Source organism: Aptenodytes forsteri, unplaced genomic scaffold (assembly GCF_000699145.1).
Source record: "Aptenodytes forsteri isolate BGI_AS27 unplaced genomic scaffold, ASM69914v1 Scaffold120, whole genome shotgun sequence".
Classification (NCBI taxonomy): Eukaryota; Metazoa; Chordata; class Aves; order Sphenisciformes; family Spheniscidae; genus Aptenodytes; species Aptenodytes forsteri.
This window is the reverse complement of record NW_008795938.1, coordinates 3,340,714-3,361,162: the sequence shown is the minus strand read 5'-3', so window position 1 is coordinate 3,361,162 and position 20,449 is coordinate 3,340,714. Positions and strand designations below refer to the sequence as shown.

Genomic DNA, 20,449 nt, shown 5'->3' with positions numbered 1-20,449 from the left:
CGCGGGGGGCGGGGGAGGCGCGCTGGGCTGGGCATCGGCGACGCTTTCCCTTTTCCTCGAGTGCCCGCTGTGCCCTGCGGGAGGGATGCCCCGCTGTGGAGCGGGCCTGGGGCGGGAGGAGGAGCCGCTGTCGAGGAGAAGCTGCCATGTTGGGGGGGCAAAGAGGATTTGAGTGAGGGAGAAAATGGCGGCGGGGAACCGCCCGGCTCCGTTCCCCCCACGCCGGGATCTGACCCTGCCCGCTGACGACCCCCGACCCTTTTTTTTTTGCGCTGTCTTTTCTCTCTTCCGCCGCCGGTGACCTGCAGCCTGCTTGCTGCCACGCCGCCCCGGGAGGACCTGGGCGTCCTTGCCCGCGCCCCCCTATTCGGGCCGTCGCCCCTTTCCCCTGGGGGGCAACACGAGCCGTGGAAAAGAGGAATAGGGGAGGAAAATGGCGGCTGGGATCCGCCTACCTGGTGTTTTTAGCTCGTCCTGGCTTGTCTTTCCCTCGTCCTCGCTTGGCCCGCCTCGTTCCGCCCTCGCTCTCACCGGTGCTTCGGTGTCTCCTCACGCTCTGCCTGCCAGCCTCTCCCGAGGGGCACCTACGACCCCCCGTTTCTTTTTCCTCCAGTTTCCGCCCCCACCTTCCTCCATATTGGCACTCCCTCATCGTGATGCGGACCCTGGGGTTATCCCCTGCTGGTGCTCGCGCCCCCTGCGTATCAGTCTTTTCTTGTTCGGCTCCCCGATTTCATGTCATCGCGGTGCTTATTTTTATATTGTCCCGTTCCAGCTCTCCTCTGCCTCCATCCCGCAGCGTGGCTTATGTGTGCTTCCCCATACCCTGTTTCATTTTCAGTTCTACAGCTTCCATCGTTGTGCTCCAAGCTATTACGACAGTATTCTACCCTACTTTAGAACCACGTTGATCCGTTGGCATTATTCAGACTCCGTTTTTTCATTTGCATATGTTTTTTTCACTGCCAGTTTACAAACGCTGCTGTTCCTTTTTCTTTCCCGAGATATGCTTCTTTAAGCTTTTTTTAGCCTTTCCTAGCTGTAGTTTATTTTATACAGTTTCTCTCTGGGATGCTTATTGTTATTCTGAAAGAACAAATGAGCTATTTATTTGTTACAAAGAGTTTCTAGTAGCAGGCAAGATGTGCAACTGCCATATCTAACCACATGTTTGCATACTAGAGAGATGTAGAAGCACACCTGGCAGCATGCATTCAAGGAAAGTTGAATGTCCGCTTGTCTGGCAAATGAATAGACTCTAGTGACTGATATGTTGAAGCTGCAGTGAAAGTATTAATTGCAATACTGTAGTTCACTGTAACTGAGGTGTTTTTCAGACTTTTGTATTATTGGTGGGAACTTTAGCTTTATGTATGACGATTATGCAGTGTGTTACTTACAAATCCAACTGGGTGAAATGCTCATGTAAGAGTATAGATGGTGCTAGGGCCTTAATAGTTTATATCTGTGAATGTAATATAAAGAATTCACTGGAGGACAGTATTGTATTGTATTTTTTACATTATGGTTTCTGCCATATCTAGGGGTATATGAAACTGGTGAAAAATTGTCCCTTTGTAAGCAGTTCAGAAACTGAAACACTGCATTTAATGCAGTTGCAGCAAAAAGGAGGAGAGGTACAAGAGGGAAAAGTGTTTGTGATCGCATCTACAAAATGTATTAAAGCTTATATGAAAAGGCAGGAAAGTCTTTAGCAGGGTTTTGAATAAGATGAGCCTTTACAAACAGGTTTGAAGATGGCTTTCCAGCTGTAATGGGATGTATTCCTTGTATAATGTTCTCACATTATTTTTCTCTTCCTAGAATGCCTAAGTCAAAGGAACTTGTGTCTTCAAGCTCATCTGCCAGTGATTCAGATAGTGAAGTTGACAAAAAGGTGAACATTATATGCAGTTTATTACTACTGTATTAACTCTTATATTTCAGGGTGGGGTTAAGAAATTAGGCGAGCATTATGTCACAACATGCATGTCATTCCATATGATTTATTAGACACTTAACCCAAAACACCCCCCTCTCCCAGCCCCACCCCCCAACAACTACAACAACAACAGAAAAAACACCCCCTAAGATTAGGGTTTGGGTGAATAGGATGCTTTTTGCCTTGCAGTAACCTTTTTTCTTAAGTTGCATTTTGCTCTCTTCCGGGTTTTCCATATGATATATCTAACCACAAGCTTCCTGGAATTTGTTGCTGCTTTGTGGCAAGTGATAGAAGGCTTCTGTATAAGCTGCCACTGGTGGCAAGAATTTGGACTAAATTTGAGGACAAACAGCCCCTCCCCGCCCCCAGCATTTTGGTGTCTAGATTACTTGTCCAAAACAAAAACCTCCACTTGCCCTGTCCTCCATGTGCCACTTGCTTGTCTTGTTTGCATGTTCTTTTTCTCTGTCTCAGATTCTTGCGTTTACTGTAATACCATCTGCTGGTTTCTCACTTAAAAGCTGAGCCAACCTGAATGTCTTTGAGTTGATTAACTAACATATGTTGACTGTTCTAAATGTATAAATTGAGTGTTCCCATTTATTTTTAATAGTTAGTTAATTTATAAGTTTCTATAGATGTACCAGTCATTATGAACAAAACCAGAAAAAAACCAGTGAATTTATCTTTTTAAGAAATGCTAGGTGGTAACGCAGACATGAGGTCTTTTAATGTAGTATGTGAAGAGACTCAGTCTGCTTTACTGAATTGGTTCAAACATGACTTTGTTGCACTTTGCAAATTAGGCGTTCTGTCAGATCTTAAAATAAGAGAAAATGGTCAGGTGATTTTTTTTGATAGGGAACTGTATTCCTGAAAAGACATAGTCTAACAGTCTGCTTTAGTGGGCAGTAAGGTGTGGGTTGTTTTTTTTTTTTTCCTATTATAACCTCCCATATTTGTTGGAACTGTTTGTCTTTAAAAGAGGTTATCCACAATATGATTCTAGTGGGTGAGACTAATTTTTGGTATCTTTGTATTACTCTTTTTTTGGGGTGGGCATGGTTACTATATAACCATTAGTAGAAATAACAACTTTGTGGCATCTGCAGGTAATCTGATTTACAGGTGATAGTGTCTGAACATTTTAAAAACATGTTTAATTTATCTGCTGTGGACAGAGACTGGATACTGATTTAAAAAAAATTACTCTGATGGAGGTGATTTCCAGATCCTTTCTTCATTATCTCATCTAGTTTTTTTTCTTTTTTAAAACAGTTTTAAGCTGTCCTGCATTTTTTGTTGCACTCAGTGTAAAGGAAGGTGAAACTTCCATCAGACTTTAAATTTTTTGTTAAAACTACTGAACCGACAGTATTACTGCGCAGAAAGAGTAGGATTTTTGAAATGTATTTTGATCTAATTAAATTCTCTTTAAAGTCAAAGTATTACAGTCAACTTCACTGGGAACAGAATTAGGCTCATTTGAAGATTATTTTTTTTAAGTTGCAGTGCAAATGTACGGTATTGGATTCCTGCCTTCACAGCAGGAAGGTGATAATGTGCATTGCACAGAGGTAGTTTGTGACCTCTGACATAAACTTTTCTGTAACTTACAGAATGAGTTGTGGTTCATGCTTTTCTCTTTTTTTTTCTTGCTCCAAGGCAAAGCGGAAAAAGCAAGCAGCTCCGGAAAAGCCTGTAAAGAAACAGAAGACTGGTGAAAGTTCAAAAGGTGCAGCTTCTTCTAAGCAAAGCAGTAACAGAGATGAGAATATGTTTCAGGTAAAATTGATGACTCTTAGGGCCTGCTTAAGGTAGCATGTTACATCATATTCAGTACAAATTTTATGTGGTGATCTGAATATCTTGACAGATGCTTGGTTTCCTGAAGCCTTGGCCAAAGGGGATTAGGATGCTAGCATGCAGATGAGATGCTCAGAAAAAGCATTGTCATGTTTCAGCAGAGTAAAAGAATCTGAGTTGTAGCAATTGATCTAACCCTCATGTCTTTGCCCCTGGTAACTCTGGGAAGTCATTTTGTTGGTAAATACAGCACTTAACATGAGTATGCTGTAAATATTAGATCAGGACTGTCTCTACACGGAAATGTTTTTTTATCGGGGCTCTTGAAAGAAAGGTTCTTGGAAACCAAAGTATGGACTGTTCATTCCTATTTAACTAGGTCAAGGGCAACTTGGCTCCTGTATTATAAGACAGTGTCTTGGAGTAAGTTTTGCTTGTTCCTTTGTTTTATGATGCAGGTTTTTCTCACTGAACATACAGAAAGATTTTAATTTTTGATATTGTCCTTGTTTTTAAGATGGGATGAATGTACGTTTTTCAGTAGCAAGATGCATTTGTGAATTCAGGGTATTGCAGTTCCTGGGGTTAGCTGAGGCAGTAGCAGCGTGTGCTGAAAGCTGTGTGAGAATATATGTAGCTCAGAGTTACTTGTTTTAGGGGTGTGGATCAAGACTTATTAAATGTCTCTGACTAGCTGGCTGGAAAGGAACTTAAATTCTTACGGACTTTGATTCCTAAGTTTGTGAAAGGGTATGGGAGAGGTGCCTAATAAGATGGCCATAACACCGAGTAGGGTAAAATAAATGGTTTTGGGCTGTAGCTATGCAAAGTAATACGGAAAAAAAAAAATCTTTTCTAGAGAGAAGACCTGATTAACTGGTACTGTAATACAGGGTAGTTATTTTTAATGTATCAATTCTCACTTTTCTCTTCATGTATAGTTGGGAGGGAGAGCTTCAGTTGAAGGCAGTGCCTGGACTTCCCCATTGAAGGAAGAATATATTTCTAGTTCTGCTGGGGTATGCTTTGAACCATGTAGGAAAAATGAGATAGTGTCTTCTACACCTTATGAGGTGAACTGCAGTTAGAACTTAAAAAAACTATGTACAAGCTTTATGCTATGTTTGTAATAAGTTCAGAAATTCCAGCCTTGGAGAAAGCTATTAAAATTTTTAATGCTCCCCTGATGCAAAAAACCCCAAACCCTTTCAAATAAAAGCAAAAGTATTTGCATGCTCTGATTTCTTTCAACCTTTTTGACCTAAGATAATAAAAAGTTACTAAAAACAGACAGTAGAGGACTCCTATTAGTCTGATAAGAACAGGATTCTTCCAGTGTTGAGTATAATACAGAAAAAATACTTGAATATCACCTTGACCTAAAACATCACTGTTACTTAGTCTCTGCCTGCCTTTTAGTTAATCAACAAGAAAATTTTTTTAGAACGCTTATTGTGTTATGTGAAGCATTGTGAGTTTTTTTCATGCTACATCAGCTTATGTGCGTTAACTAAGATGCAACTGTTTCAGTGTAGAAGCAGCACTGTAGGTCTGAGGATACTTCCCCTCTCCCCCCCTAACCGGGAGAGCATGCTAGAAGATCTAGTTGCCTGTTAATTTTTTAGGTATGGTTTTGTTTGTTCTAGGACTATTAGTAATACTAGAAACTCTCCTTTCTCCTTTCCCATGGCAGTAAAATGATCTCTGATGTGCACGTGACTTTGCAGTATAACTTACAAGTGTGGCTTCAATTGATGGAGACCAGGCTGTAAAGCATTCATAGGATAGTCAGAAGTTCTGTGGTGTCCATATTGTGTGTGGGAGTGGCAGCAAATGATGTGAAACTTGGAGGCTTGTTGTTCTATGCCCTCAGGCTGTGTTCTTAAAGTATACAGCTTCTCTTAGTATAGAGCTCATTGTGACTGCTTTATTCAGAAGGTTCAGCATTTTCATAAAAATCTACATTTTATCATTTTTGTTTGAGACTAATGTTGGTGTAATGGTATTCTTGAAACTAATCATGAAGAATAGTATGAATGTAAGTAGAAGGGAATTAATGCAGTGTAAGAGACCAAGTGTATTTTATTTATTTACATGTCTTGGCCTTTTTAGGTTTTATAGGTAGCCTACTTTGGAATTTGTTGAAAGATTTGGGTGCAGTTGGGGTGTGGAAATTTATCTTACTCCCATTTGTGATGTATTACTAGCGGCCCTAAGGACAAGCATTATTCATGTTAATGTGGAAAGGTTTAGTCTTGATACATTAGATTCCTGTCTGTGGATTCAAGCCAACGTGAGCTCTGCATCATGTGCTTTGGTTAGTTTGACAAATCCTGTCATCTACCTATGCCTGATTTGGATAAGGTTTGTTAATGCTGTCAGGATGCAGTATTAATGACTGCCAGAGTGGATCCACATCGCATGATCAGGCATTTCACTGAAATTCTTACTTCAAAAGTTGTTCGTCTGTGTGTTGTTGTGTCCCCCCCGCCTTCTTATTATTTTCTTTTTTTTTTTTTTAAAGTTTGGGTTGTACTTGCTTTTTGACTTGTGAGAAAAGTTCTTTGGTTTCCCAGTGTAATGTCTTTATCTATCATAGGCTCCTGAAAGTAGATAAATACGTAAGTTTATGATGCTCTGGAAAGGTGATTTGTTTAGCACATTAATTCTGAAACTTAGGTGGTCACCAATGCATTTCACAATCAGTTTGCTGTGTTGCAGATCTCACTGTTTACAGGACTCCTTATTGTGCTCCTTCTAATGCTATACATACAGTTATCAGCTAAGAAAGAAGGATGCTTTTTTGCTGTTTCTACTTCCACAGTGTGTATACAGTTTAATCAAGACAAACTGGAAATAGGAGGAAAAATGGTGAAGAAGGTGGTTGCTGAAACTCATACAGGAAGTCAGTTGCATAGCTGTGAAAGGAACTGAGGCACGGTTCAGTGTGTCAGAAATGGAAACCTGGAAATAATGCTTTTCATGTCTTCTGATTTATGTAATTCAATAGAGTAGTATAATCTAAGGAGCTGTAATATTTAATAAAAAGCATATGAACTTGTCTGCGAAGGTTGAACTGCAGTAACTACACTGCTGTAAATCAATACAACCCTTGGAACACTACTGTGGTTTTAGAGATACAAAGATGTCTTAGATCGGTGAAATTATTCTAGGACTATCAGCTGCCGTGTGAAAAAAAAAATTGTTCAGAAACAAATCTGTGCCAGAATTGCAGGTAACTGAACATCAAGAAGCATCAATTTACTTAAGTCTAGATTTTGGTTGAGGTTTTTAACCTTAGATGTTAGTTGAAACTGTACTTTAGAAGCCTATTTAAAGCTTTTAGCAGTGGCAGCTTTTGCATAGAGTTCAGCTAAATGTTCAAAATTTAATGTGAACATGCAGCTGAAATCTAGACAGTGATGTAAAACCTAACTTAATTTCAGCATTTTCATATGGAACTGTTTCCATTTAAGGTAGACTTACTGATTAAGTAAATGTGGACTTTGCATTATTGCCCCTTGCCTTACTGTAGTTGAATTAAGACATATAATCTTATCCTTAAAATTCAAATCCTAAACACTTTTACTGTATTTGCAGCTGCAATCTGCTATATTGTATCAGATTTTATTTCTTAGAACAAATCTGGAGTTACTTGGCAATGCACTAATATTCTTTGATAGCCCTGGAAAAAAAAGGTGGTGTGGAGTACTACTACTTGAAGCTGTTCTTAGAGGTGACCTTAAAAGTCACTGAAGTGTTAAAGGGTGAAACCAAGGAATGTTGTTCATGTAGGCTATTTGGGATATTCTTTGCCAGCGGTGCTGACGGACTTGGGCATGGTACCAAGTTTGGTCTGAAAGAACTAAGCTACCATGACATCATACCTTATTTTTGAATGTTAAATTTGTAGTACTGTGAAAGTATTTAATAAATCAATCAAAAAATACTATCTTATAAACTGTAATGTCTTCATTTTAAAGGATGCTTTGAAGTAGGAAAACTGCTTCAGGCTTACGGTATCTAAAGATGTCCTAATTGTTTTAAAATCAATTTTAGAGTTAATTTAGCATGATCTGCATAAGAACAAAAATTACTTTAAGCAAACATAAAGCATTCTTGTTTATATCTATTTTGTGAAATAACAGCTTATGACTTAAACATCTGCAGATTATTTTAGTTGATTGGAGAGTTGTTCAACCTTTCTGGTCAGACTTAATGCTAGTAAGATGTGTTTGGGCCCTTGTTAAATTGTATCAAAATGCAAGATGCATAAACTAAGGAAGTTGAAAACTAAAGTTAACATTTTATCAGGAAGGAATATTCTATTTTAAAATTATTTTCTTTAGAATGTGTTCTTTCTTCCTAAAGTATATCCAGAAGGTGCATACAGAATTCTAAGAATTTCTTACATGAATTGTATTTGATTGTGTTTTTATTATCTAATTTCTGATTCTCAAATTCACATTATACTTTGAATTTATGTGAACAAATAGTTTTTTATCAAACTTGGAAAGACCTTTAATGAGCCTAAATATGTAGTGTAACGCATAGTTGTCAGTATGACTGCTCCCCTTCTCAAGGGGGCCCCCCCCCCCAAAAAAAAAAAAAGCACCCTCATAATACAGTTAAGCCACTGTGGCACTGAAATTATGGAATTCCAAAGTCATTTCATACTATGCTACATGCTGGTAAACTTTTTTTTTTTGAACACCTGGTACAGTGGGATAGTCTTTTAACCACAGTTCCAATGAAGTGCCATGAGGACTTGGGAGTGGGCATGGGACAGTTGGTGGCTACCTTTCATTTTCATCTATATTTACTGTGTTTAAAAAAAGAAAAAACAAACAAAAATCCCTCTAGAAATTGTGTTTATCTCATGTGAATATCTAATTTGCTTTTGTACCTGTGGAATGGACTAAAATTTAGATTTGGGAGTAGAGCTCCCTCTTTCCCTGTTTGTTTACAACTGCTGCAAACAAAGATGGTTATAATAGAGGCAAAATTTTGTTTCGGAAAACAGTAAATTAGTGGCTTTTGTAAGAAGTAAGTGCGTTAAGAATATAGGTATTTTTATTCTAGGAGAGCTACTTTTGCATTAAGCATTGAATGCTCAACTTGTTCTAAGTCGTTCATCCATTTATATTGTCATTATTTATTAGCCTACTGACTACTCTGGATTAAGCTTTTGATCTAGTTGTTTCTGTGGTGTCTAAAATAAGCTGCAGTGTGCAATGTCACATGTCTGAGTCTGATACTGCTGGGAAAAGTGAATGCTGTAATATCTAAAGTACCTAAAAGACCCTTATATGTGTTTTGACAGATTGGCAAAATGAGGTATGTCAGTGTTCGTGACTTTAAAGGGAAAGTCTTAATTGATATTAGAGAATATTGGATGGATCAAGAAGGTGAAATGAAGCCTGGCAGAAAAGGTATTGTTCTGCTTCATGTTATTTTGTATTAAAACATTGTCTGCAGTTTGCTGGAGAACTTGGTGTATAGTATTTTAATTTTTTTTTTCATTTCTATTTTAACAAATGATTAGTTTTATCTGTAGATTGTAAACAAAAGTGAAGTTGGCCTGAATCTCTTTTCCTAAATGGCTCCTCCATGATTTATGGAAAACAAGGCATCAAATACAAGCCAATTTGGTATGGGAGTTATAAACATAGCCATACATCCCCCATCCCCCCCCCTTAACTTAATCAACACAATTTTTTTCTTCTATTACAATTGGATTTCTTATTTCAAAATTCACTGAAAAGATTTAATTTACACATTTGTGATAAGATGTTAATTTCTTTTAAAACAATGTTGTCCTTCAATTTCTATCAAATTTTAGATTAAAATAATTAAAACATTTAATGTGACTAATTTTGGAAAAAATATGTCAAGATTTTAGTTGAGGTGAAAATACCTCAAGTGCTCAAGTTTTAGTACTGTGCTTCTAATCTGCAGCACAGCATAAGCCATTGTTCCTTTAATTGCCACTCCCATACATGCTTTTTAGGGCATGCCTTCACTGAACCATTTTCAGAACTTTGCCACCTGCAAGATGAGGGTGCAAGGGTAGTTGCAGTAGTAGTGCTTTGCTTAATGTCATGTTGTTTCTGTTAGAAAAGCCTACTTTTAATTGGTTTTCATATTGCGCCAAGGAAAGAGGTAAGTATGGAACATTCTGCCCTGGAGATTGAAGACATTTAATGTACAATCAACATAGGGTTTGTTACATTCTTCCGGTGTGTCCAGGAGCAACTCAGTGAATAGACATTTGGAAAGCTTGAGAAGCATTTTCAACATTTCTTAAATAACCACTGAGAATAGGTTTGTATGAACAGGTGTACTGGTATTGTACTGGAAAATTTCTTGGTTTGGATTTGTTGCTGCTACTTAACAAAAAAGATTAACTTCTAAGGACTTTAACCTGCTGTGTTTTGAGGTGGAAGTCAAAAGCATATGTAGTTAGAGTGGCAAACTACAATGAGATTTGATGGGTAGGCCAAGTGACAAAAATTACATGATGTAGATAGCAATGTTTATCAATGGGGCAAAAGGGTCTGAATTTTATTAGGATAAAATGAGTAATAATCTGATATAGTATGTTAGTCAAATGTTCCATTGATGTACTTATGAGCCGCTTATCTAGCTATCCTAAAAACAGTATAAGCAGTTGAAATTGTCTAATAAAAAAACAGAAAAAAAAATCCAGCAGTTTAAATTATTGTGTCAGATTGTTTCAGGCAGCAGGTCTGAACTCCGTACAGTTCATCTGGTATGTGGTTCAGGGACATCTTGATGACGTTTGGTCCCCTAATAATGGTTAGCACACCTGACCTAACTCTTTTCAAAAGAAGCCTGCCCTCTAAAGACTGGTGGAAAACTTAGAGTAGCTCCATGCAGACTGCTCACTGCTCAAAGTTACAGTGGTGCTCTGATAAGACAGTGATGGTAGAAGGAAAAAAAGGCAATGAGCCCCAAAAATGGATTTCAAAGTTTCACCTGTTTTCAGGTCCTGCTCCACCTACAGGGAGAAAGCAATGAAAGAAGCCTGATCACTGAGGGGGGAGAGTGGGGGTAAATAGTAGAAGAGCCTGGGTGGAGAGAGTATGAGAGGTAGGCCTGTGAGTCTCCACTTGCATAGAGTTGGTGTAGAGATAGTAGGGGAAGAATGAGGAGGAGACTAAAGCACAAAGGAAATGTGTGCCTGGACTCGAGCTTGAGGAAGTACGAATTTAGAACTGAGGAGATGGGTTGTGGGGCACTGAATCATTATTGATTGACTGTCACTAGAAACTGTAGTGAACTTGAAGTGAAAAAATAACTTCCATGTTGGTTTGTGAGCGCTAGGGAGTGGAATAGAAGTCTCTCCAAAAAGTTATTTATAGTATGTGTTATTTACAGTGCTTTAAGAAACAGGAGGAAAAAAACCCCAGAATTACGGTACTTTAAAAGTGCATAGAAGTTCAGTCCACAGAGGTATGGCTTTTAGGAGCCAACAGGAATGCGAATGATTTCCAAAATCTCACTCAGAGCTTTTGTGCTGCCTTCTGTCAAGGCCAGAGCTGTGCTTCACTTCCTGTGTTTAGCCTAACACTTGTGAATGAATTTGCTACACTGTACTTATTTTCTTTGTAATTTAAAACTTGTCCGGAGATAAGCTAAAGTCTAACTGAAGTGTTCCAAATGAGTAGTTTCACTTTGTAACTGAGATGGTTGTTGAAGTAGCTCAAGCATTAATAGTTATGACATAGAGTTTGTGTATGGAACTAGCCTTGATAGTAATTATGCAAGAGACCGCACCACAATTTTCTTTTTGTCTTAAGTGTTTATTTTTAATGCATTTCAGGTATTTCTTTAAATCCAGAACAGTGGAACCAGCTGAAGGAACAGATTTCTGATATTGATGATGCAGTAAGAAAACTGTAAAGACAGAGCCATACAGAAACTTTTATCATTTTAGTTGTTTTAAGCGGTCTTTTTACATTGGCTTTTGTTTTCTAAAATATTGTTTTCCAAGCTATTGTATATTTGGATTGCAAAACGATTTGTAAGATGAATACTTTTTTTATGTGCATTAAAAGTGTATTCTGAGTGAGGCTATTTGTGTATACTTTACTAAAAGGAAATGTGTTGCTTTCACCTCATGGTGTAAAATAAATAATATGTAAAGCGTACTTGTTTATGGCCTTTTGATTGAAGGTGTTTGCTGATAAGGCCACCTAAAAGCTTTAGTCTTTGTTTTAGTTTCAGTTTAGTTAACAGTTAGTATGAATTTGTTTTCTGAGGAGGTTTCTTAAAATGTCTCCATTTAATTTTTTCCTTTCGTTTCATAGTCTTTCGTATAGCCCTGACAGCTTTCTGCTTTAAGACTTGATACAAACAAACAGTGAATACTTGGTAAAACACACTTTTGTAGATAATTTTAAACACTGTATTTGCTAATTTACCCTATTTATTCAGATGTAAACAGTACTGAGTATATAGACTTTTTTGCATTACTTGCATGAAGTGTTATGCTAAACAATAACACTTGAACACAAGCCACATGCTATTTCTTCCCATTTTTCTATAGCTTGCTTGGCTTAGAAAATACAATTAGCCTTTTTTCTTGGACCCTAGATTTTAGAATGTGATGCATAAACTTTTACAGTTATAGACATATACCTCAGAGTAAGATAGTATTTAAAAGCTCCAAATGTGGTTATTAGTTAGGTACCCTTTTCAAGCTTTGCATTAAATTCATTCTTGAACACATACTAACTAGTTACTCTATAGAAAAAATCAGTTAACCTGTCTTTGTAGGGCTTTTGTTTGAGAGTATTGTGTAAACAACGATGCTTGAACTAGGCTGTAACACAGGTTAAAAAGTCAAAGGGTTAAAATTGCTTCAGCCAAAATGCCTGGCTATCATGCTCCTGCCCTGTCCACACTGCCTGCCCCAACCACTTAACTTGGCTTGCTTTGTGTCGCTTACACGTGCACAGCTATTTTATCTCTTGTACAGAAGATACTTAGGGCTTAAGTGAAGCGCTGGTACATAGTGGATCATGACTCTAGCGAACTTCGCTTGTCAACCATTGTACTGTTCTGGTAAGAGGAGCTTCTGTCCAGTGGAAGCTCTATTAGGCTAGATGCTGCCCCAGTTGAAGGGTTTCTTGGTAGGTGTCACGAACAATGGAATGAAGAAGGGAGAATATGATGTTTGAGTAGAACTTGGAGGGGTAAGGGGCACGGCAGTACGGAAGTTAACGGTGAAAGACCAAAGTTAGCTGACACATAATAACTACAGTGAAGGAATGTGCATTAGTGGAATTGGAGAAGAGTTCATTTTCTGACTTATTTCAGTTAATTGAAGGAAGAAGATGAAACAACTTCGTGAAAATTGACTTTTCAAGACTATGTAGTGAGTGTACAACTTAATCGGTTCAGCTGTAATTTTCCCACTTGATGTTAAACTTAATGTATTTTTTAAATTTTGTATAGATAAACAAGACTTACTATTTGTTTAATTTTGGAATATCTTGGTATAATTGTTTATATTGCAGACATGCATGGAAGTGCCATACACAGACTGTTCCTGTGCTGCAGGGTTTATAATTCAATACAAATAGGTATTGAAGGGTGAGGAAGGGTGACTTCATCAAATTAAATATGTATTATTTGATCTAAATATTATGTCATCCCTCCACCTGCTTTTTAACTTACCCATTGTTGACATATTACAAATAAAGTTAAGATCTGTTTTTGTATAGCTCAGGAAATCTGAGTTTTTAAGAACTGCTTGAGGGTGAATAAAAGGGTGAAGAGATGTTTTGTGGTAGCAAATGCATTTTTGGGCACAACATTCTTTTTTGCGTGACTCTTAAAGGCATGTAGGGATATTTGGACCAAATAGAATAAATATGAAATATCTGATAAATTTCACAGATGAGTGAATGAAATAAATTGCTTCAGATCACTATCAACAGGTTCTAGGTGTTTTTTATTTGTGGTATGTATATATGATTTTTTTCCTTTAAATCTGAAATTTTGCAACCAGATTTCACCCATTTTACCTCAAAACTTTCATGTGGCTACTTCAAAGTGCATGATTATATTAGAGGGAACATTGTCCTCACTTAGGTTACTGTGGTAGTAGGTCATTGGATGGCAGTTGTGTATCAGAGTACAATATAACTGTGTTCAGGAAGGTGGAGAATTAAATTCATTAATTTGGGGGGAGTAAGTGAAAAAGTTTTAATATAGTGATTAGTTCTTTTGTGGAAACTGATGGTAGAGGTGTTCAAAGAAATTAGTACTTGTTAACCAAGAACTATTAGTTCCTCTTACAGATAACCCCCTTGCTGAATTTGTGGTGATAATTACTGGAGCTGTTTATCCCATTTTACTTGATAAAACTTGGGGCAGTTTGATTTTACTTAGCTTGTGTGTTTAAAAATAGTTTTCCATCTGCCACTTACATTTCTGCCTATAATAATGATAAAATACCATATATTTTACCTGAGCCAATCTTAACATCTGCATGAATGTCCTACAAAAAAGGTAACTAAATAAACCAGTCAGTTTCACAAATGAGCTCAAGATGGGATGAGTTGAATTGTGAGGGAATTCATTGCACCTCAGATGACTGATATGCTTGTTACTTAATAAAAATTTGACACATTCAATGTTATTTTGAAACAAATAGTTGGCAGTGATTTGTCATGTAATTGTCTATGGCTGTCGTCTTTCTAATTTGAGAAGAAAATCCACATTTTTTTGAATAAAGATTATTTTCTTGCAGACAAAATGATAGTTAGGGTACATGTAGAAGTGTCCATGGAAGAAAATTGTGCATGCATGAAAAGGCTGTGTAATACGAGATAAAAACACTGCTCCCTTTCCCATTGAAGTGGCAAAAGAAAGATGCATTTGATTCTTGATGTTTATGCAGGGCATATTAGCAATATGTTTTATAAATTAAACTACTATGGAGCTTAGGAGGAAAAACACATCACGGTTAGAGCTGCCAAAGTACCATATGTGTGATAAATCAAACTGTCATGTACGATGTTGCTCATGTAGAGATGTTCATATTGAAATTAAACAAATGCAGTACTAAGTTCGATATTTCTGTTAAAGGAAATGCCCCGGTTACGTACTACTTATGTGATCTTTTAGCAAAAAAGTCGATGATTGTAATTCTGGTAACTCAAATGTCATATTGTTAACCATGTGGAATGTTTCTTGTTTTGCTCTGCTGGTATCTACTGCAAAGAGGCCCCTGGAAATACGAGCCCTCCAACTGTAATTACATCAATGTTCAAATAAAAAATAGTTAAATGGCATATGTGTAATAACAATTTGAACACTTGGAAATAAATGAAGACTTCTGTTGACATAGTGTTATTTTTAATAGAAATTTAGCTGCACTAAAACTTACTTTTTCTTAACTTGTTATGGAAACTGCTGTTTGTTTCTTGCACCTGTTGTAATTTGGAAATTTGAAAATTTAGTCATCTTACACTTGGTCCATGTTTGCGGGTGGGGGATTGATTGTGTAGCCTGGAGGGATTGAAGTTTTTCACTATGATAGAAGAACAAGTGTCATGTAAATACAGGAGCAGCAGATATAAACACACTTTCAAACATCGAATGGAAGGAAAGTGCCTGATGAGTCGTTACTGTTAAGAAAATGGCTGATTATCTTTTTCAGTGGAGTTTCTTTTTGATCTGACAATAAATGTAACCATAGATTAGCTGGAAAAAAGCTCCTTGCCCGTTTATTTATTATCATTGGTCAGTTAGGTCAGTGTAGGCTTCTTCAGGAAGGATACTTGTTTTTCACACGCTTGCTGTGACTGATTTGTAGGGAGGGGATTAACTGATCATAGTCTTGAACGTAACAGATTTTTCTTCAAGTAATTTTGATTAGTTTAGCAATTTATAGCCACAGAAATGACCGTGGCTCAAAGGGGAGGAATGGATTTTGGGGTTAATGGGGGGTCATCAGGTCCTACCTATTTCTCATTTACTGCCATCCAGTTACTGATAGCTCTAGTGACTATGTATGGAAGAGCAATCTGATAGGCAGTGTTTTTCCTGTTGTGAATCAAGCCTGTGTGTCCCCTGCTCTCAATATTGTTATGTAAAAGTGTGAAGGCACCTGCTGAAGAACTGAAATAAATGGTCCTTGGCTTAGTGATGGTTTATCAGGGAAGCTTAAATCATGCTGTGTTGTGAGCAGAGGGACATGCCATTAGTCATGGGGATAACTTAAAGGCTGAGAACTTGGTGGCAGCTGTTCCCTTGGTATTGTGCTTCATTTAACAAAAATGTTACAATTTTTTGTAAGATCTGCTTAATTTGATTTTCATTGTACTTCCTTTTCACTTTCAGTGAATCCATATACTTGTCATTGATGGGATGGCGAATGAGGTAGGAACTGAGGTTGGGTTTATCCTTTGGAAGGAGGTGGTGTCTCAGTCCTAAAGGTGAATAGAGCTTGCTGTAAAACAGCAAAAGTTGGTGGAATGAACAGACTGTTCTTGGAAATGGAAAAACATTTTATGCCTCCTTGGCCAGCATGCCTAGTAGACTATTGTTAGTTACCAGTTCACTTGGGCAGAAGTTAATGAGATGAAAACTGCTGAAGTAAAGAAAAGGTAAGATTTTACATAACCCTGTTGTGTGGTTATCTAAAGAAGAACTGTTTCACACCTTAAGAGTTTAAATGTTTTATGCTTTCACTAATAGGCTAATGTTTCAGAATAATTTTCAGGCTGTTGAAAATAAAGCCCATTTCATCTTAGGAGTAGAAAGACCTCAGTTGTTCTATATATCTGAGGGAGAGGCAAATGACATTGTATATTAAGAACCAACTTGAGATTGATGTGACCCTAACAATTAACTACTTGAAATTGAAAGTTAGGTGGTAGATAGCAATAAAACTTTGCAGTCTGTTTGTGGTGTTGATTTCATGTAATCTTTGACGCTTTCTGCTAGCTATCTCAAAATGAAATGGCTCTGCAGAGCTCTGCTGTTGCCTCTGCTTTCCATTTGCCATCCCTTACTGAGATCTGCAGCTCCCTTTGCATTTCCTCTGTTATTTGTATTCTGACTGGAAGCATCTTTCCATCTCTTGGAACACAAGCATCTCTGGCTACACTCACGTTATCACAAAACAAGGAATATCTTAACGATTGGATCCTAATGATAGTTGGCAGATATAGCTGCTGTTGCTAACACAGGCCAATTAATGGTCATATGTCTTTATGTTATTTTTTTTTAGCATTGTGATAAAGTATACTTAAAATAGTTGGATTACTCTTGCCAACGTGCATACTTCCCAAAGAGTGTAATTTTCTACATACCAGCCTGGATTATTGTCTGCAGTGAAAGTACTGGACAAATGCTTTTTCCCCTGAAGTCATTATTAACAACTTGGAAAATACCACAATGAGACAGTTCCTGGGATAAAAACGAATAGAGTTATCACCTGGATATCCCCTTGCCATAAGCAAGGGGATTTGTAATTGCAGTGGTTTGGTTAATGGAAAGAAAACTCAGTTTTCGGGTACTTTTCGGGTAGCCTGAAAAGTTCCTGAAGTGCTGTGTAGGACATGAGTAGCATTTATGATGATGTAACAACTGCCCTCCCGTCTGTTCAAAGAAACCTTTGAATAATATTAATTTGCAGTATGCTTGTCCCTACATATACCCTACTTTTTTATCTTTTTTTTTTTTTTTGAGAGAGATTTGTTGGCATATGTTGTGTAGTCCTGTTTCAGTAGTAGGAGAGCTAGTTGCTCTGATTTACTCTCAGTCACTCCTCTGAGACTGTGTAGGGCAAGTGCCTACTGTTTTCTCGTTTTCACACAGCATCTATTATGTTACTATTCCATAGTAATGTGCCTTTTATCTATCAAAACAATTTGTAGTAGCCTGTGGAAAGTGTTTGTGGCTTATCTGTTAAAATGTTTGGGAACAAACGTTTTGGGGACAATTTTTTTGTAAATAAGTTATCTGGGTATTTTCCCTGCTGCTCCTATAAATTTGTTCATGCCTTGGTATTTTAATTTTCTGGCACTGTTTTGCAGGAAACTGAAATGATTTTTTTCCTGCCATCATTAAAGAGTTTTGCAACTCCTTATTTTTAACATGCTCCAGTTGCAGCAATGAACTTGCAAAGGTCATGCTTGGATGCATTTCTCACTAGATTTGTTAGATTCCTAGACTGTTATCTGGCTGAGACTGTTTGCTCTGTAGTCTGAGCAACTGTTGAAAAGAGATAGAAGTGCCTGTCAGGACTATAAAATTGCAAGCTTGTGATATGCCATGTGAAAAGGTGAGGAGAGGGAAATGTGCAGCTAAAGAAAAGAGTTATTTTCTCAACTTTTTCAGGACATGTTCCAGAAACAATATTTTTCTCATTTTGAAGGCAAAAACTAAACCCAGAACTGTTAAAAAATGCTAAGCTTAAATTTGGAACTGCTTCTGTTAAAACACAAGTTCATCAGATGTGTCCTTTTTTTTACGCAATATTTTTGAAAAAGTGATTTTTTTTTTTAAAGAAATCTGGCTAGATAAACACTATGTTTAGCACCACAACATTTTTAAAGCTAATCGAATCTATACCAATGTATAGTTTTTAAGTGTTTTTATTTGTGCTTTTGATACTTCAGAGCATTCATCTTAATTGAATGAGTAAATTTCCATGAAGCTTTGTGAGAACTTCGGAGCCTTCCACAGATGGAGGTTGCATCCTTGGCTGAAGGAGGAGACCTGTTAACTTCTTGTGTGGAAGTTCTTGGACAAAAAGGCTGCTGTGTGCTTTTGGGCAATGATTTTGATCTGCTTTAGGTCAGTATTGCCTCAAAGCCTTGGTATTAGCAGTCTCCTATATTAATGAAGGGCACAACTGACTTTTTTAGTTTTCGGTGTATTTATTCTATTGAAGTCAAATTTGGATGGACATTTCACTTTATTTATTAAACATTCTGTTTTGTGTGGTTTTGTCTTCAAGAGGATTGAGATTAGCACATAGTCAAGAAATCTGTAATTCTGCAATTGATACATAGCTTAGATATTTTCAGTTCTATTTTGCATCTGGTTACATTTCTGCTTGAGTCATCGCTAATATACTTCTGTAGGCATCATCAATCAGTACAGCATTTAGGATGGGAGTCCTGGTGCAAGGTAAGGTCATGCTGTTCTGTTGCCACGCAGATCTTTTTTTCATTATGGATCTTTTGAATGCAATGTGTATGGAAGGTGTACAGAAGTGTAATAAAATAACTCATATCACTGCTTTTCACATTAAAAGTATACAAGATCTGAACTGAAAACCTTCCTGTGAAACAGTTTGACAACCTGTTGGTAAATCTTCAACAGTGGATGTAATATTTCAGAGAGGTGAGATTTTTTTTTTCTGGGTAAACGTCAATAATTACTTTTTAATAACTGTTATATTTTCTCTACAAGTGCATGGATTGAAACGTAGTACCTGTCGGAGGTGATTTATTAAGAGAAGTCATCATTATGAGGTAACTAAAATTGTTTTATTGATGATTAAATGATGATCAAATGATAACTGATGATTAAACAGTGATTTGACAATGATTTAAACCATGATTTAAACAATTATTTAGATGGCAGTCAAACACTGTACCTCTCTACCCCTACACTCTGTCTCTACCACACTTCTAATAATTAAGCTATAGCTGTATATATATATACACATATATATAAACATCGCTAGCATACAATATACTTTTAGTCAGAATGTAAAATGCCGCTTACCTCGCTGTAGGTATCAGATGCCGGGTAAAGGGTCTCTCAGCCTCGAGGAGGAACCTTGAGAGGTGTCCCTGCTCAAGGGGAGATCACCGCCGTGCGGCCCGCTGCCGTGCAGGAGAGCGCAATGGGCTCGGGGAGGCTACAGGCATTTATAGCGTAAAGTGATGGACGCGTAGTCAAACCCCCCCTGGGTGTTTGTGCAGGTGTGCAGCTGTGGCAGTTTTAGTTTTGTCTAGCCCCAGTTCAGGCCGGTGCTGTTATCTCCTGATAAGGCATGGCCTAGACTCCACGGTCCCTGAGAAGATGTGGCCTCACATGGTTCTCACGGTTTGCACGGCAGGGCTGGTATCGGTCAGGTATCAATTTAAATCATTGTCAAATCACTGTTTGATCATCAATTAATTATCATTTGATCATCGTTTAATCATTAATAAAATGATTTTAGTTAACCCCGGAATGATGACTTCTTTTAATAAGTCACCTGCGACAGGTACTAAGTATCAATCCATGCACTTGGATTTCCTGGATGTTGTAGAGTAGAAGGGTCATTGTAAGTATTTGTTCTAGAAGAACTGGAAATCTACATGTGTGTGGCCTATAATAACACTGCATTATTGGGTTGGAATCCTTCTCTCTGAAAGTGTTTCTAAACCTCGTAGATACTTTCTTGGTCTTTTAGAGGTCAACCTCCTCCATGTTTTATGGAGGACTCTGTTGTGAAAAGAGTAAAGTCAGCTCAGAGAGAGTATTGGGATACGATGGCAAATAGAATCATAGAATCACTGAGGTTGGAAAAGACCTCTAAGATCATCGAGTCCAACCGTCAACCCAACACCACCATGCCCACTAAACCATGTCCCTAAGTGCCTCATCTACTCGTCTTTTAAATACCTCCAGGGATGGGGACTCAACCACTTCCCT

At 37.7% G+C, this 20,449-nt stretch overlaps 2 protein-coding genes across 2 annotated transcripts in view; one reads left to right on the top strand and one right to left on the bottom strand.

The window, feature by feature from the left end:
• The window catches only part of ZFR (zinc finger RNA binding protein), a 64,813-nt gene extending 64,161 nt beyond the window's left edge, over positions 1 to 652 (bottom strand). Inside the window, exon 1 of the mRNA XM_009285229.1 lies at positions 456 to 652. Within this exon, the coding sequence (XP_009283504.1) occupies positions 456 to 652 (197 nt within the window). The remainder of the gene's footprint in view (positions 1 to 455) is intronic.
• A 1,160-nt stretch (positions 653 to 1,812) lies between these two features.
• On the top strand, positions 1,813 to 11,925 carry SUB1 (SUB1 homolog, transcriptional regulator). The gene is made up of 4 exons (XM_009285206.2): positions 1,813 to 1,897; positions 3,611 to 3,730; positions 9,075 to 9,183; positions 11,598 to 11,925. Exons 1-4 carry the CDS (start codon positions 1,826 to 1,828, stop codon positions 11,675 to 11,677), a joined length of 381 nt encoding a protein of 126 aa, XP_009283481.1. The 5' UTR covers positions 1,813 to 1,825; the 3' UTR covers positions 11,678 to 11,925.
• The last annotated feature ends 8,524 nt before the right edge of the window (positions 11,926 to 20,449 follow it).